Source organism: Caloenas nicobarica, unplaced genomic scaffold (genome assembly GCF_036013445.1).
Source record: "Caloenas nicobarica isolate bCalNic1 unplaced genomic scaffold, bCalNic1.hap1 Scaffold_404, whole genome shotgun sequence".
NCBI lineage: Eukaryota > Metazoa > Chordata > Aves > Columbiformes > Columbidae > Caloenas > Caloenas nicobarica.
This window is the reverse complement of record NW_027017393.1, coordinates 23212-39135: the sequence shown is the minus strand read 5'-3', so window position 1 is coordinate 39135 and position 15924 is coordinate 23212. Positions and strand designations below refer to the sequence as shown.

Here is a 15924-nt window from a genome sequence, read left to right as displayed (position 1 = left end):
ATTTGAAAAGTGAAGGTTACAGATCACACTTTGTGAAACTGATGCCCATCAAGTTGAACAATAGCTCACTATCCTACCTGTATAGTAATTTATTTTAAAAACAACTTCTAGTGTACAAATGCTCTTGTTATGGCAGGGCTCGCCTCTCCTCGAGGCTGCACATACAGCAAGCAATGCAACTGCACCGGTGTGATTGCACCATCTGGTGCTGCCCTGCGTGGAAGCATCGAAAGATTTTTTTTTTTTCCTTACCTCAGAGCAAATTATATAAATGTTTAAAGCCCAACAATGTGGTTTCAAACAATCCCGTCTATGTCAGTCCATCGTTAGCAGCAGCTTCCCCCCCTAGCTTTGGGCAATTCCACCAACCTCGGCTGGTTTCCACAGGTTTAAGTTGGCTTGCAAGTTAATAGTGCTCTTAATAACACCTCACAAGTGCAAACTTGGCTGAATTTGTACAAATAGTATACCTATGTACATTAAGCCATATTGCAACAACTGCAGCAGGTAAAATGAAATAACAATAGCATGACCTGTGTAATCCTGATTCTTACGTTTGTAGCTCCAAAGCTGTTAATAATATGTAAAGTTAATTCTTGTCTGAACCTCATTTAAATAAAGCTAGCTGTACCACAGTGTAAATTGTCTGTTGGTAGTAATTGGACAGACGAGTGCTTAAACTTGCCTGTTTTCTCCGTTAATCCAGGGCCCAGGTAAGCAATGCAACAAACTTAACTATAAAACAAATACAAAAGCTTCTTATTATAACCGACAGCTAAAGAAATACTGCACCCAAAACCACGCTAATGGTGCAAGGGGCATGCCTCCACAGAAGGATACTACATTGTTTCAGCGTATTGCTTTGGCCTCTGAAACTCTCATTTGAGACTGTGACTTCTGGCTTGTGCTTAAAGCTCAAAGCTTTCTCTAATCCAATGTACTGGGTTACTAAATTTGATTTTGTGTTTTTAAGGTAGATTTTCATTGATTAAATAAAGCTACAAATTTGTTCTAAAGTGTGTATGTGGGTTTTTTTCAGCTTGCTTAGTGTAAATTATTTTCTGATAGTTGCTTCATCTTCAGAGTTAGCTTTGCTCCTGACAGTTCGTTTGTTGTTGACTGACATTCAGTCTTTGTGAATTGAAGGAACTAATTACAGAATTAAACTGTGATTTGGTTGTAAGGTTCTTTGAAATAAGCATACTTAAGAAGTAGTAATAAGAATAAGGTACTTTAGAAGACTGTGAAGAAAAAAGCCTCAATATAAGTAACAGTATTCAGTGAGCCACAATGAAAAATGAGTAAATAATTCCCTGGCATAAATGAAGTATTAAAAAAACCCAACAAAACAACAATATGAACGTCCACCAAAAAAACAATGGCATAGAGTAGAAGATTAAGGACCTTAGACCCATAATGCATATCTTCTAGGCTCCCACACTTCTGCTTAGCTGGACTATACTCCTCATGGCACTGAATATTCAGAGGTCCTTGTGATTTATGTTCACAGACCTTGGATTTAAGACATGAAGCTTCTCCAGCCATCTATGTTCTATGGCTAAAGATGTTTAGCAGCATTTGTATCTCAAGGCTTGCATGGATTTCATACCTAAACTCATTTTGTAAAGCTACACATCTACCTTCCTATCGCAGCTAAAATGCTAAATCCAGTATCTGCAAATACTTACCTGCTCTGGTCACAGCAAACGCAGAGATGTCAAAGTGCTGCAGGATGCCTGTCCCTCCTCTTGCTTCTGTATTGCATCAGGGGGCTCATACTGCAGGTATGCTGGTTTGACTGAATATAAGTTAATTCATGCAGTTAGAAACATTTCTTTTTCATAGCTAGTACAGTCATTATTTGGACTAAGTTTGAGAAAAAGAGATAACACCCCAGCACAGAGTTAATGTTTTTAATTGCTCTGCTATGAGATCCAAGGACATTCTGAGTGCTCCACCAACAGGTGTGAAGCATCGAGGAAGGGGGGCATGGATGGGGCAGCCCCTGACTGACATCCAGACTGATCAACAGGAGTATTCCATCCCATTAGCGTCATGTTTCATATCGAAGGAGAGTCGGGATCTTCCACTCTTTCTCCTTTGTTGGAGCTGGGACAGAGACCTGTTCAGGAGAGTTCTGTTCAGGACTTTCTTCAGTTTGGCCTTCTGCCATCCTGCCATTTTGCAGAGGCCTCTGGGCCTTTCTGCCTTTTTCCTCTTTTCCCTCTCTGGGATTGGTTGTTGGGACCAGGTGCTGTTTTCCTGGGACTGGCTGCTCAATGTGGACAGAGTTTGTGAAGAATTACATTAAGTATATTTTATATTCTATTTCTCTTATATATATATATGTTTACTAGTTGTTTATTAATATTTTGTTATTTTATTCAACTGTGTTTATCTCAACCCAAGTTTCTCCCTTCCCTTTTGATTCTCTCCCCTATTTGGAGGGTGGGAGGAGGGGGGAGTGAATGAGTGGCTATCCTAGTTGTATTGCTAGCTCGGGTTAAACCACGACAGCAGGTGACAGATCTCACTGCCCAGCTCTAACATCGGAGGTATAGATCAAACCAGTATCTCTCACCAGACTTTGTGTTCAAGGCGCACAACCTCTGCCAGTCCTTTTACAAGGTTTATTCATTTATACTATCCCGTTACTTGTTAACATGAAGTCCCTAAAAAGGCATCAAAGTAGGGATTAGAGACCCAGCCTCTTGCATGAGAGGTTTGTGTGCTGCTTTCTCTTTCGCAATGCTGTTTTATTGGCAATAGCTCAAGTATCCTGGCTATTAGCTCAAGCTATGGAAGCAGATCTGGCTTTCCAATTCAGATCCAGAGCATATGGGAGGCAGCTGTGCTCGTTAAGGAACCTGCACAGCTTGGATGCAGCAAGTGCCTGGGGATGGGCAGGCGGCTTGCCAAAAGCACAGAGGATTCCTGAGATGGTCATGTCTGGATGCCAAACACTGGATGTTTGTCATTCACACTGCCACAAGGGAGGGGAGCAGGCCTGAGGAGGCTGATGGCCCTGTAAGGAAGGATGTGGTTTGGAACGAGGAACAATGTGGAGCCAGGAGAAGGCCAGTGGAATTGACAGCACAGGGTTTGGAGTCCTGATTTCAGGGAGATGGATGAGATGTGGTAAAAGACTTTTAGCTTTGTGAACATTTTAAGATGCTACTAACAAGATGGAAGCTTGGCCACCACAACATTAATATCTGATTTAGGGCTGATGTCATTTCTAGTTGGACACTACATTTAGGCTTCACAAAAGTGAGAATGAAAGATAAGGATGCGGTAAAGGCCCGTAGCTGTTCTGGTCCAACATCCTCTTGAAAAAATAATATAAACTCTTTAAAATTTGAGGAACATTTTAAGTGTCTCCTGTTCCTCCTTGAAAAAGACATCCATTTCCAGAGCTTGAAAACCCCACATGTCTCAGTCCTTGCTGCTGGGACAGACAAAATGATGAAATGAGGGAAGCAGAAGTCTAATATGCCATGGGAGTTGCTTCCTGGGAATGGCCTCTGTGTGAAGTCCTGCAGCAGCTTGACCCTCTCCTCATAATCTAGCCGACCAATCTGTCCCTGTCCCTCCTACAAAAGCACCAGACTAGAAAGAATAACCTGCAAGACACCTTTTCTTCTAAGCAGCTAGACAAGAAGGGAATTGTAAAAATTTGCAAGGAGTTCACAAGCCAACTGCTGTCCTGAAAGGCAGACATCCCATGAAGCCTTTGGGAAGCAGCCCAACAGCAATCCCTGCCTTCTCCCCAGCACTACTGTCCCTATCTCATGGTCTCCTGTGGACCCTCAGCCTTGCAGTGCTGCAGCCTCCTCTCCCTTGCTTGAGCTATTGTCTCTGCTTGGTAAGCAGGTTCCTTGAGAACCTTTAAACCCATTTCTAGGAGATTTTCATCAAACAGTCCCACAGTTGGCATGTGTCCTGGTTTTGTTAAAAACAAGTTTTTTTTCCTTCTCCAGTGGGGTGATTGGACTAGATGGTCTTTTGAGGTCCCTTCCAACCCCTAATATTCTGTGACTGTGACTCTGTGATTCTATGATTCTGTGATGCGTTCCCAGGTTCTGTTGGCAAGAGGAAAGGGGAACCCCTAGCAAGCTGTGTCTCTAGCTGCCCGCCAGTTGCCTGCAAGGAGTCATGAGTGTCTTTTGAACTGTCCTCCACTCCTGCTGCCTTCTTGCTTCTGGTCTTTCCCACTTAGACCCAGCGTTACACACAGGCTTTCAGCTCTGGTTTTTGTTCTGCCTTTGTCTGAGTCGTGCCAGATGGAGATAGAGATTTCCACATATCCAAGGGTAAGCATGTTGGCATTAATGCAGGACTGAAGAAGAATAGAAGGGAGACTTGATAGGCCTTGTTTCCACCAGAGATGCTAAGAAGAAGAAATGATTAGTGTTCAATTTCATAGCTGGTTCAGCCATTAAAAATACTCGTAGCGTAGATAAAGGGAAGAAATGTCACTGTCTTCACCCAGGAAAAAGAGTTAGACATCCATCTCTCTCTCTCTCTATCCTCTCTCTCTCTCTCTCTCTATCCTCTCTCTCTCTCTCTCTCTCTCCTCTCTCTCTCTCTCTCTATCCTCTCTCTCTCTCTCTCTCTCTATCCTCTCTCTCTCTCTCTCTCTATCCTCTCTCTCTCCCTAGGTTATATTAAAGTACCTCTTACTAAATAAGTATAAAATATGTGGTATGTACCCTAGTGTTTGAAGAAATGTCTCTAACTTTGTGAATTCCCATTAAGCCATGGTAAGCTTTCTGTTAAATTATATAGTTTGACAGTTCTTTCTGGACCTAAGAATAAACGAACACAGATATGAGAGTGGTTCTTTGGCTTTATCCTTGTGTAGTCTTAGTATACAACAACACAATGTTTGATTAATAAGACTCCCAAAATATTAATAAAATAAGCACATCAGTTTTTATTTGGAAACCATCTTAAAATTAAAAGAGAGTTCAAAAGTATTATTGCTACTTCTAGCTGTCCTTACAATCTTACTTCCCTTTACTGACTAAAGTGTTTTTGCAGTGAGTTATTTTTGGTTGTGGAGTGTTCTGGTGTTTGCAAGAGGTGTATTACCAATGGAGTAATAATCCTGGCTTCTTCAGAAGAATGTCCATTTCTTCTCACCCCACTCCCTCACAAATTACTTGGTTTGAACATCTCTGTTTTAAAATGTTCAGGGAGTTAGGATGTTATCAGAGGTCAGACTTTTAATTAGGAATTAACAATTAACGGAAATAATTTTAAACTGTTAGATAAAGGGAAAAATAAAAAGCTTTGTTTACATCAACTGAGAAACAACAACCAGTAGGCTGTCGATAGTGAATATAAACATAGTTTGCCCTCTACATAGCTATTAGAAGTCAGTATACTTGTAGATTTAGTTTTGCCTATTGTGTAGTTGTGTTTCAGCACTATCTAGAGTGCATTGTCTATGTGCTTATGAAGATGCTGTTCTTCTCAAAGGGAACATAGGCAAGCAGAATCAAGGAAGCATCTGGGCTGGAAGGGACCTCTGGAGATCAGGTGGTCCAGCCCCTGTGCAAAGCAGGGCCAGCTGCAGAGTAAGATCCAACTTAAAAGATGGATCAAATAAAAAAATCAATCACTTTGGGGAATTCTGTGATGCACGTACTTTTGAAAGCAGTGTCCACCATGCCTTTAGGCATCAAAGCAGCACCTGTACACTTAAAAGAAAAGGGCCGTGCCTTCTCCAAAGATGTTGCTGTTTAACATTGATCATTATTATTCTTTATTTTGTCACCTTCGCATTCTAACAAGGTTGGTCAGAGAGAAGAGCACACTTACTCATGCTCTTGCACTTTCACCTATTGCACAAAATCAAGGGTCAAGAACAATGCTAAACTGAAATCAAGGCAGTATCCAAGCCCAAGAATCTTTTGGAGCCTTGAACATGCCATAGATTTTTATCTTCACGTGTTGTCCTGTTTCATCATCAAGCATGTTCATCGCACAGTTATTACTACAATTAAAATTCTCATTATAGGCAACAGCAGTTTTACCTGCTCATTTTTGTGTTTAAATGGAAGAACTTAAAGGCTCGGTGCCCTTGTTCCTTTCCACCCTTTCCCTCCAAAGTTACTTATTTGGGGCATGGGGAGCCTGCAATTTTGTGCTCTGAACTGGATGTGTGCTGGCTTCTTGATTGCTGCATTTTGGCGGGTTTAATGTAGATGCCAGTCTGTGAACTTAGGCAACTTGTGGCCAGAGGGAGCGACAGTATTAATACCTAAATTGTCCCAGCAAGACGGAGAGGATGGTTGCCCGTGTCCTGAAGGTAGAACTCAAGCAGTGCTCAAGAATGAGATTATGCAAACACAGACTTACGAGCAGTTGGGGGTTGGATTTTACCTGCCTGCATAGTAACAACCTCATTAAGTGATGTGGAATTGCTGTAGATGAGGTTTCTGTTTGGCCATAGTGGTGATGTGATGTATGGGAGAATTACAAGATTTATGATCTTTAAAACAAATATGTTGTAATGTAACTGTTCTGGGGATTTTAAGTTTCCAGAAAAATACAAAATTTCCCATGGGCATTTTAACAAGTTATTGTTCTTTTGTGACAGAGCTGTAAATAAGATTTCTTTTTTGGCCATCATTTTAGATCAACACACTCTTCCTTTTTCCTTTTTTTTCCCCCCTTTTCCTTTTTTTTTTTCCCCTTTCCCCTTCTTTTTCTTTTTTTTTTTTTTTCCTTTTTTTCGAGGGTCTTGCTGCATCAGGATACTGAGCTTTGCTTCAGGGGTAATTACATACATTGTTCTGTGTATTCTTTGAGTAATTATAGGACAGAATTAATTTTTTTTCTCGCAGTTTTTCTTAAAGTAAAAAAGATAAACCTTACACAACAATAATGACAACAACAAAAAGCCTAAACATAAGCCTTGTGCCCGCCCGCCTCCCCCCCCCCCCCGCCCCCCCCAAAAAAAATGAAAGAAAGAAAGAGAATGAGAGAATATAAGCTCAAAAGGTATATTTGCAAATAAATTTTGGAAAGACCTATACACTGATATAAGGAATGAAAGGAATTTTGGTAATCTTAGAGCAAAAACTGGTCCTTAAAAAAAAATTAATAACAGCACGTGGAAGAGGCACACAGATAATAGAACACATCTGTTTTGGAAAGTTTAATAGAAATGAAAAAAAATCAATATATTTACATAAAGGTATAATATAACATTAAATTGAGAAGGAAACTAACTTTTTTTTTTTTTTAAATTAAAAAAAACAGTTGGACAGACAGAACATGCCAGTGTAACTCTGAAGGAAGAAGCTGAAACTATGGAGACAAGTCCATCTGTTGCAAGCACCAAGGATGGTGTAGATGCTGAGAAAGACGATGACGACGATGCTTATACAGTTAAACAGTTGCCATCTTCGGAAGAAGACGCGGAAAACCTTGACCAGGCATCTGAGCCTCAGTCTTATGATCTGGGTTTTAAAAAGGTTTTTAAATTTGTTGGATTCAGATTCACCGTGAAGAAGGAAAAGACAGGGAAATCGGAACCAGTTCAGCTGCTTACTGTAAAAAAAGAAACACGAGTCCATGAAGGAGCTGGTGATGAAAAAGAAGTCAGCTCAGAAGAAACAGCGATGCCTGAGGATGCATACTGTGCAGAAGACAACACCAAAGACACATTGAAAAATGAACAAACAGAACCTGAATCTCCTAAAACACCAGAAGCAAATGAGATTTGTTCTGAATCAGCTGCCTTAGCCACTGATACTACATCACCATTAAGAAGATTTTTTACTCAGGGATGGAGTGCATTTAGAAAAAAGAAGAGTTTCAGGAAGCCTAAAGAAGATGAACTACAGTCTCCTCCACAAGAAGAGGAGCAAGAAAAAGAGGGCTCAACATTAACAACTGAAACCAGTGAAAAGGAGGAGAAATCTGAGTTCGAGAAGCAAGATGAAGAGAAGAACATGACAGCAGTAACTGCTGAAGTGCACGAGAAGGAGCAAACTGAAGGTGAAAAGCAGGAGTCAGAAAAGACTGTGGCAGCCATAGGAGCTGAAGCATGTGAGAAGGAAGAGCTAATCAGGCATGATGAGCAGGGACAAAAAGAGGATGTAGCAGCAGCAGTTGTTAAAGAAAGTGCGATGGAGAAAAAAGCTGAAGAAGGTGATCAAGAAGGAAACCTGGTGGAAGTCTCAGAAGATCTTGGTCAAAAGGAAGAAAAAACTGAAGAAGGAGGAAAGGAAAGTGAGGTGACAGAGAAACTACTAAAAACAAGGTCAGTGGTACCTGTTATCACTGACAGTGTGAACGGAGAACTGAAAATGTCCTCGGAAGTACTACCTGTGGGAGAAAAACTGGAGTCAACTGGAGCCAAGTGTGAAACAGAGGACAAAAATGAAATGGCTTCTGAAGAGAAACTTGAAGCAGGATCTTTGGCTATTGAATTTTCTAGTGAAGAGCTCAAAAAATCTGAAGGAAGAGAAGGAAATAAACCTTCTTCACTGGGGAAAGAAACTTCCGATGAAAAAATAGAGGAAGCAGAATTGAAAATTTCACCCACATCAGAAGACACAACTGGAAAGTTAGACACACAAGGAGAAGCTCAAGATAGAACCACAGAGAAGAAAGCAAGCGAAGAGCATGAGACAAAACTGACTCTGGGTGCTCCTGAGTTGAAGTCCTTTTCTACTTCTGAATGTTCTGTTGACACGGAGGATGATCAACAGACAATCAAACCCACTGATGAAGGTCTACAGGGAAAAACTGGCATAGTTATGACTGATACTGTCAAACCAGATGAAGTAACCACAGAAATAACTCCTGAAGAGGCAGCTGGAAAGAGGCCTCCAGAAGGTATCACAAATGAAGCTGAACTGTTGTCTTCTCAAGAAAAAACTAAACCACAAGGCAGCCCTTTAAAGAAACTCTTTACGGGGACTGGATTAAAAAAACTGTCTGGGAAGAAACAAAAAGGCAAAAGAGAAGAATCTAAGTTAGGGGAACAGGGTGAACCAATTCAGCACTTATCAGATTCCCCAGATAGCCCAGAGGAACAGAAGGGGGAGAGTTCTGCTTCTTCTCCTGAGGAGATGAATGAAATTCCTTCTTTGGAAAAATCTGCAGATGGAATGCAAGTCACTGAAAATGAAGAAGCTGCAACTTCAGATGTGGAGCGAAAAAGAGAAAGTGTCACAGCCTGGGCGTCATTTAAAAAGATGGTGACTCCCAAGAAACGTGTCAGAAGACCTTCTGAAAGTGATAAAGAAGAAGAAATTGATAAGACAAAGGATGGTGCAGTGTCTTCAACTGAAAATGCTGTTGATGAAAAGCAGGGAGAATTCAAAGAAAATGGGATGGACCAGAAACCAGAGAAAGCCACGGAAGAGCCCAAAAGAAAGGTTGACACCTCTGTGTCCTGGGAAGCTTTTATATGTGTAGGTTCTTCAAAGAAAAGAGCCAGGAGGAAATCATCATCATCTGATGAAGAAACTGAACATAAACTTGCTCAAGAAAGCCAAAAAGTGGAAGAACCTGGACAGACCAAAGAAACAGTAACAGATGCAATTCTTACCAGCTCTCAGGAGAGTGATCAAGGACAAGGGAATTCTTCCCCAGAACAAGCCGGAAGCCCATCTGAGGGCGAAGGTATTTCAACATGGGAATCCTTTAAAAGGTTAGTCACTCCAAGAAGGAAATCCAAAACCAGAATGGAAGAGAGGACTGAAGACTCTGTGGTGGGATCCAGCCTGGAGCATTCAACATCAGATGGTGAGCCTGGAAAAGATGAATCATGGGTTCCATTTAGAAAGCTGATGCCTAGGCGTAGGAAGAAAAAGTCAGATCGGAAGCCAGAGCCAAATCATCTTAAACAAACAAGAGAAGACATGGCAGAAACAGCTGAAGAAGATTCAGATATTCCAGCTGTTGTTCCTTTATCCGAATACGAAGCAGCAGAGCAGGAAAAGATGGAAGCCCAACAAGCAAAAGATGCTGAAGCGATGAGAGAACGAACCTCAGAGGAAGAGAGAGCAGAAAAATTAGAGGAGAGCCTAAGAATTGAGCAAGGACATGAAGGGCTGGTACATGTGGTTACTGTTACCGTTGTGGAAGGGGAAAGGGCAATCAGCAGTATTGAAGAAAGGTCACCATCTTGGATATCTGCTGCTCTGACAGAGTGCATTGAGCAGGCAAAAGAAGAGGAAGAGACGGAAACTGAGAAAACATTTGAATCAGATGTTCTTGTGGAAGAAGCAGTGGCAGCTGCTAAGACAGAGCCAGAGATGAGAAAGGATCGAAGTGATGACACCACAGCAAGTGAGCTAGAGCTAACCTCCGAAGCAGTGACAGCTCTGGAAGAGACAGCAGAAGCTTCCTGTGCTGAAGGAACAATGGAAGTGTCCCTTGCTGAGGAGACAACTGAGATGGTTTCTGCTGTTTCACAGTTGTTAGAAACCCCAGACACTACAGAGGAAGTTACACCTGTACAAGAAGTAGAGGCCACTGAACAAAATTTGAAAGAGTTAGACAAACAAACACAAAAAGTTCTTCAGGAAGTTGCTGAAAGAGTAAAGTCAGCAGATGCAGCCCAGCTGGTTAGTGAAAGAACCATGACAACAACTGTAATTACAACAGTGCAAGAAGAAATTGATTCAGAAATGAAAGATGATGCTGAAGATGGGCAAGTTGTAGGTCAGGCAACTGTTTTGCTTGACCAGTCCTTGAAAAAAGAGGAACATAAAGATGACCTCCAGGCACTGGGAAGTGCAGGGAGCATTCAGGACCAAACTGGACTTGAAGAGAGTGTCCTTCTGGAAGGTTCTGAGAGAAGTGGACTATCTGCTGGAGCAAAAGAAAGCACAGAAGGATGTGAAAATGTAGATGTATCTAGAGAGGAAAGCCAGTGTCAGGCACGTGAGGAACCAGTTGTAGAAGGCCATGAAGAAATATCTGAAGCTCAGAGAACAGTAGAGGAACCTTCATCACAAGACAGAGACCCTCACATTGTCAAAGCAGTCACTCCTGAAGAAGAGCCATTTCCAAAGCAGGAGGCTTCAGAACAAGAAAAACTACCCATGACGGATTTCGCAGTAGATGAGGCAAGAGATGAATGTATTCCAGGAGTGCGCGCTGCGGTAGGTATTACATATAACACCAAGGTTCATCTGTCAAAGGAAAAAATCCGCAAGCATTAGCTATTATACCTACTTTAGATCCAGGTAGTAGCAATATTACTGCCAGGGTCCTTTTTTGTGCAGCCTGAGGCAACTGAAGTTTGTTTCCAGTGAGACAGACACACAGATGTCCATAAGCAGCAGCCACTGAGGCTTGTATGCAGATTGAGGTGGATGCAATTCCTGCAGAAATGGGTGGGAGATGGTTTGTGTGGATCGGAAGGTGCTGCAACAATTGCAATGAGGGCTCCTGCACAGCACAATGTGACTGAAGATATTATATGAAAATATGTGATACATATGTGATCTATATGGTACCATACATAGCAGGTGGTATCTTCAGTCATAGGCAGAGGTACGATTGTAGCTGAGGTACTTGTGCAAAGCGGGGGAAATAAATGACCCCAGTATCTCCAGCTTTAAATGTGCGGGAGTTCTTGTGGCTGATGTGTCCCTGCCTTCCTCTGTACCTCCCCACCAACTTGCTGGCTTAGTCTTTGTTTCAAGTGCTGCTGGTTATCCCTTGCTTTAGGCTGCCCTTTGTTTAATGAGCTGTGTGTCCTGAGAAACTGAACATGAGCTGGAATCTTGGTGACCCACTGATCTCAGTGTCATCATCTCGTGCTCTTCCCATAACCATACTCCTCTGCTTGTTTTTTCTGGTGCTTTTTCACGCAGAACACTTCTGGTCACTCCCTGTTCCTACCCTTTATCACAGGTCTGTTGCAATTCTCCACAGGTGCAGGACAAGATGGAGTATGAAACCTCTACCTTGGGGCTTCCACCTGAAGAGCCTGTGCAGCTTGAAGGAGAGGGCAAAACCCTCACGATGGGACCAGAATGCACAGAAGCAGCTGTCACTGTGGTCCCCATGAAACCTGAAAGACAAGATGAAATTCCTGACTTAGACTCTCAGGAGCAAACTTGTACCAAAGGAGTTCCTGGCAAGGCACCTGCCCAGAGAGAGGAAAAAGAAGATGATGCTGTGCTCCTTGGAGAAGAAAGCACAGAAGTTGCTGTTGCTGAGGTTCCTCTGCAGAACGAAGTAAAAACCTCTGCCCTTCCTTCAGAAGCAATTGGCTCAGAGGCAGCTGCAGATGCTGAGCAGAGTGTGAGGGATGGGGATGGCAGGCAGATTACAGCAAAAGATCCTGTGCCCTTTGTTGAGCCACAATGCAGAGAAAAAACAACTGAAATCCCCTCCCAGAGTGATGAAACTGAGGGTGGGAAAATGGAAGGTGCTGTGCCCAAAACTGAAACACACTTCGAGAGGGGTACCCCTGTCACTGAGGCCCCCACGCAGATTGAAGCAGACAGTGTATCTAATGTAGCGTCAATATGCCCAGATCTCCCTGAAAATGGAAGCACCATCCTCACTGACACAATTGCTAAGAAATGTGAAACACTAAGCAGCTTAGCTGAAGAAGAGACTGTGGAAAAAGAAGAAAAACTTGCAGAAACCTCCACCTGTCAAGACTTTCAGAAAGAAGATAACAAAAATGAGCACTCGATGGAAGGAGCCAAAGAAGTATTTGAATATGGAAAAGGGGAGGCTGTGAGAGGTGCTGAATGTTCAAGTGCTGTCCAGCAAGAGGTTTTAACTGTGCAAGAGGAAGGCTCTGACTCAGCCTTCCCACAAGCTAGAGGCTTGGAGGCTCTCACTGTGCCTGTGCCTGTAGCAGCTGCAGCAGCTGAAGAGCACATCATGGCAGAAACTGTGACACCCGCAGACACAACATCTGAAACTGTACAGCCCTTGGCAAACACAGCAGAACAAATGGCTTCTGAAGGAGTCCCAGTTGCTACTATTGACTTTTCAGGCTGTGGGACTGCAGAGCTTGGTAGTGCAGGAGCACCTGAGCCTCAAGTATCTCCCACTTCCATGAATGGAATGTTAGAGGAGCAAGAGAGGCCCCAGAGTACAGAGCAACCCAAACAAAATGGTATTCCTCTAACTCACAGTCTGTCTCTCACCCACACAGAATTTGAGGACGTTGTTCAGTCTGTGAGTACAGAGTCTCGGAGCACGAAAATTGTATTGAATGCCATTGAGACAGCTGTTCACAAACTTGCAGAAACAGAAGAGCCAGCTGCCTTTGAGCCAGAGCAGTGCATTAAGTCCACAGGGAAAAGCCCATCAGGTACAAATATACCTGAGCTTCTGGAAAGTACGCAGGTGGATCATCAGATTCCAGTAGGCACGGAAGAGATATGGAATAATGAACAAGAGCTCCAGCAATCACGAATAGTGAAAACTGCTACAACAGCAGAGTCTGCAGAAATTCATGTACCTGTGGAAAAGACAAAAGACATGCTGTTAACTTCGGAGGTGCTGGAAGATGGACAAAGTGAGAATTCTTTAACAATTGTGACTAGCCCTGAAGACATTTCAAGGGGAAGTGAGAGACTTCAGAAATCAACACTAGAACTAAGTACTTCAGAAAATTCGACCAAAGACCCGGTTGGCCGGATTATGGAAATACCAGACCAACATACAGGTCAGCAAATGTGCAGAGAAAGTGAAGAACAACAACATCCCCTGCCAGTGGAGGATGGAAAAACACAGACATGGGAGAATGATAGTTGCCAAGAAGCAACATCTTGTGATAGTCCACAAAGTCAGAACTCAGTGGCTCCTGAGGCCTTGAATGTAAGTAGCATTTTTAGTCAGCAATTTCTTTTTTTTCATAGTAGTTTTTGGAGTCTGTAAAACTGTCTTGTTTTTTTTTTTTAATTCTGGTGAAAGACTGCTCCTCAGTTTAACCAACAGGCCACAGATTATCTATATATATATATTTTTTAATCATTATTTCTTTTTCCCCCTCACTTTACTGCCTCTATCTTGGCTAACACTTTCTTTTCTGTTCTGTACAGCTACCCTCATTTTAATGGACTTTGACTTGGCCTGTAGTTTAGGGTGATATTTCTGGGAGGCAGAAATGTGGTTTCCAGCTTTGCTAGATACACACTCATATGGCACGTGTTTAACGTATGGGATTTAATCTGCAAACATGTTTCCTCTTTAACAAAGCTCTTTGTAAAATCCTAAGGGATGTGAGTGTCACCTTCCATGATAAACCTGGAGTGCCCCATGTACTAAAGCTCTTTGCACTTCAGTGAAGTCTGAATCAGAAATGATAGGTACAACTTCTCCTTAGGATGTTTACTATGCTTGCTTAACTAAGTCATGAGACCTTTATCTCTATCTTTGAGAGCTGCTTGGGAAAATAAGATATTTTTGAGAGAGTAAGTTGTCATTAATATGGCTTTTTTTCACTGTCGTCTTTCTTTCAGATGTGCTAAGCATCCATGCGGCGTTTGGAGAGATGCCAGTCCTAGAGAACAACTGACAATCCTGCAGCAAAACCAGGAGCTTTATTCACTACCCTTTATTCTTGGATGTTAACATTTGCTTTTTTGAAGACTTCACCCTTTTTGTCATTTCTATGAAAAAAAAAAATGGCTTTAATGTTCGCTATATCTACACGTGTGTTCCACTTGAAGGGCATTTGCCTTTGCCCAAAATATACCATTTAGACTGGAGATACACAACTGAGTGAATGGACAGACCATTAAATTTGTGCCACAGTTTTTACCCCACTTAACGTGTGTCTTGTCTGTCCCACCTCCTTGAATCCTTTAGCTCATCCCTTAATCCTCCTACCTTTCTGCAGTCCCCTCTACTCCCCACATCTTCCCTAGCTGCCTTGATTTGACCTGCAAGTGGCTGTAGATGCTGCTTGATTCATGTGTGAGGAGGAGAAGGAAGGCTGGCTGATGAGAACACATGAGACTTCTGGCTGAGTAGCAGACTTGTCTTCATCAAACAGCAGGAACTGGATCACACACAAATTCTTGAGCAAGATACTCAAGATTGCTGCCTTTCAGTCCCATTCAGGTATCTCTATCCATCCTTCAGTTGTATCTGTGCAGGCCTGATTTAGTCAGAAATGACTTCTACAGTGTAGCTTGAAAGGAGATTGAGAATACCCTTCTTCTTTTGTTCCAGACTTCAGGTCTCAGGACTAGACTGTAATGTGTTGAATATTTATATGTATGTCTTAAACCCAGTTCTGATTTTAATGTAGAGCTATGATACTTCTGTACTATTTAGGTGTACCCTTAAATGAATTTTGTAGAGTAGCTTGGAGCGGAAATTGATACCATTGGAGCGGAAATTGATAACATGTACTTTCCTATTTATTGTTCCAGGTTTTTCCCCTTGTAAAATCTCTCAAAAACTTGGCTGCCTTGCTTTGAATATTTATATGTATATCCTAAACCCAGTTCTGATTTTAATGTAGAACTACAATACTTCTAAAGACAAAAGAGGCCTGACCTGTGTCAGATCCACCAACCACTTCTACTCGCAGTCTTCCCTCATTTCTGAGAATCCCATAGACTTACCATTTCCCTGCTGTCTCGCTCATGTAACAACCCTCAAGTCACATCCCTCTCGTTTCAGAGTCTGCTCATTTCTGGTCACTGCCCCATCCAACCCCAGGCCTTTACCCAAACCTACACCATCTAACATCCTTCCTGCAGAGAGCCTTCCTCCTTTCCCAACCCCTGCTTGAACCTCTTTCCTTATCACAGCAGGTGGAGTAGCAGGAAGGAGGGTAAGGGCTTGGTGATGCATTCTGTCTTGGATTGCAAAACGCTGATGAGAATTTTGGGCTGCTGAGATCTTAAAAACCTTCAGCTTAAAAACCAACAGCTGTAGACCAGAATGAGCAGGGCGATTTAACAA

The 15924-nt window shown here is 42.3% G+C and overlaps 1 protein-coding gene across 1 annotated transcript; it reads left to right on the top strand.

Moving 5' to 3' along the window:
* Positions 1-3059: 3059 nt before the first annotated feature.
* Positions 3060-15490, top strand: LOC136002794 (A-kinase anchor protein 12-like). Its single transcript, XM_065658020.1, has 4 exons — positions 3060-3138; positions 7273-11135; positions 11914-13824; positions 14469-15490. The coding sequence occupies exons 1-4, from the start codon at positions 3060-3062 to the stop codon at positions 14475-14477; spliced, it is 5862 nt and encodes a 1953-aa protein (XP_065514092.1). The 3' UTR covers positions 14478-15490.
* The last annotated feature ends 434 nt before the right edge of the window (positions 15491-15924 follow it).

Coding starts and splice junctions, on each gene's coding strand:
- LOC136002794 (XM_065658020.1), top strand. CDS start 3,060: ATGTGGAGCCAGGAGAAGGCCAGTGGAATTGACAGCACAGGGTTTGGA. Junction 3,139..7,272: donor AGGGAGATGGATGAGATGTG/GTAAAAGACTTT, acceptor TAAAAAAAACAG/TTGGACAGACAGAACATGCC. Junction 11,136..11,913: donor TTCCAGGAGTGCGCGCTGCG/GTAGGTATTACA, acceptor AATTCTCCACAG/GTGCAGGACAAGATGGAGTA.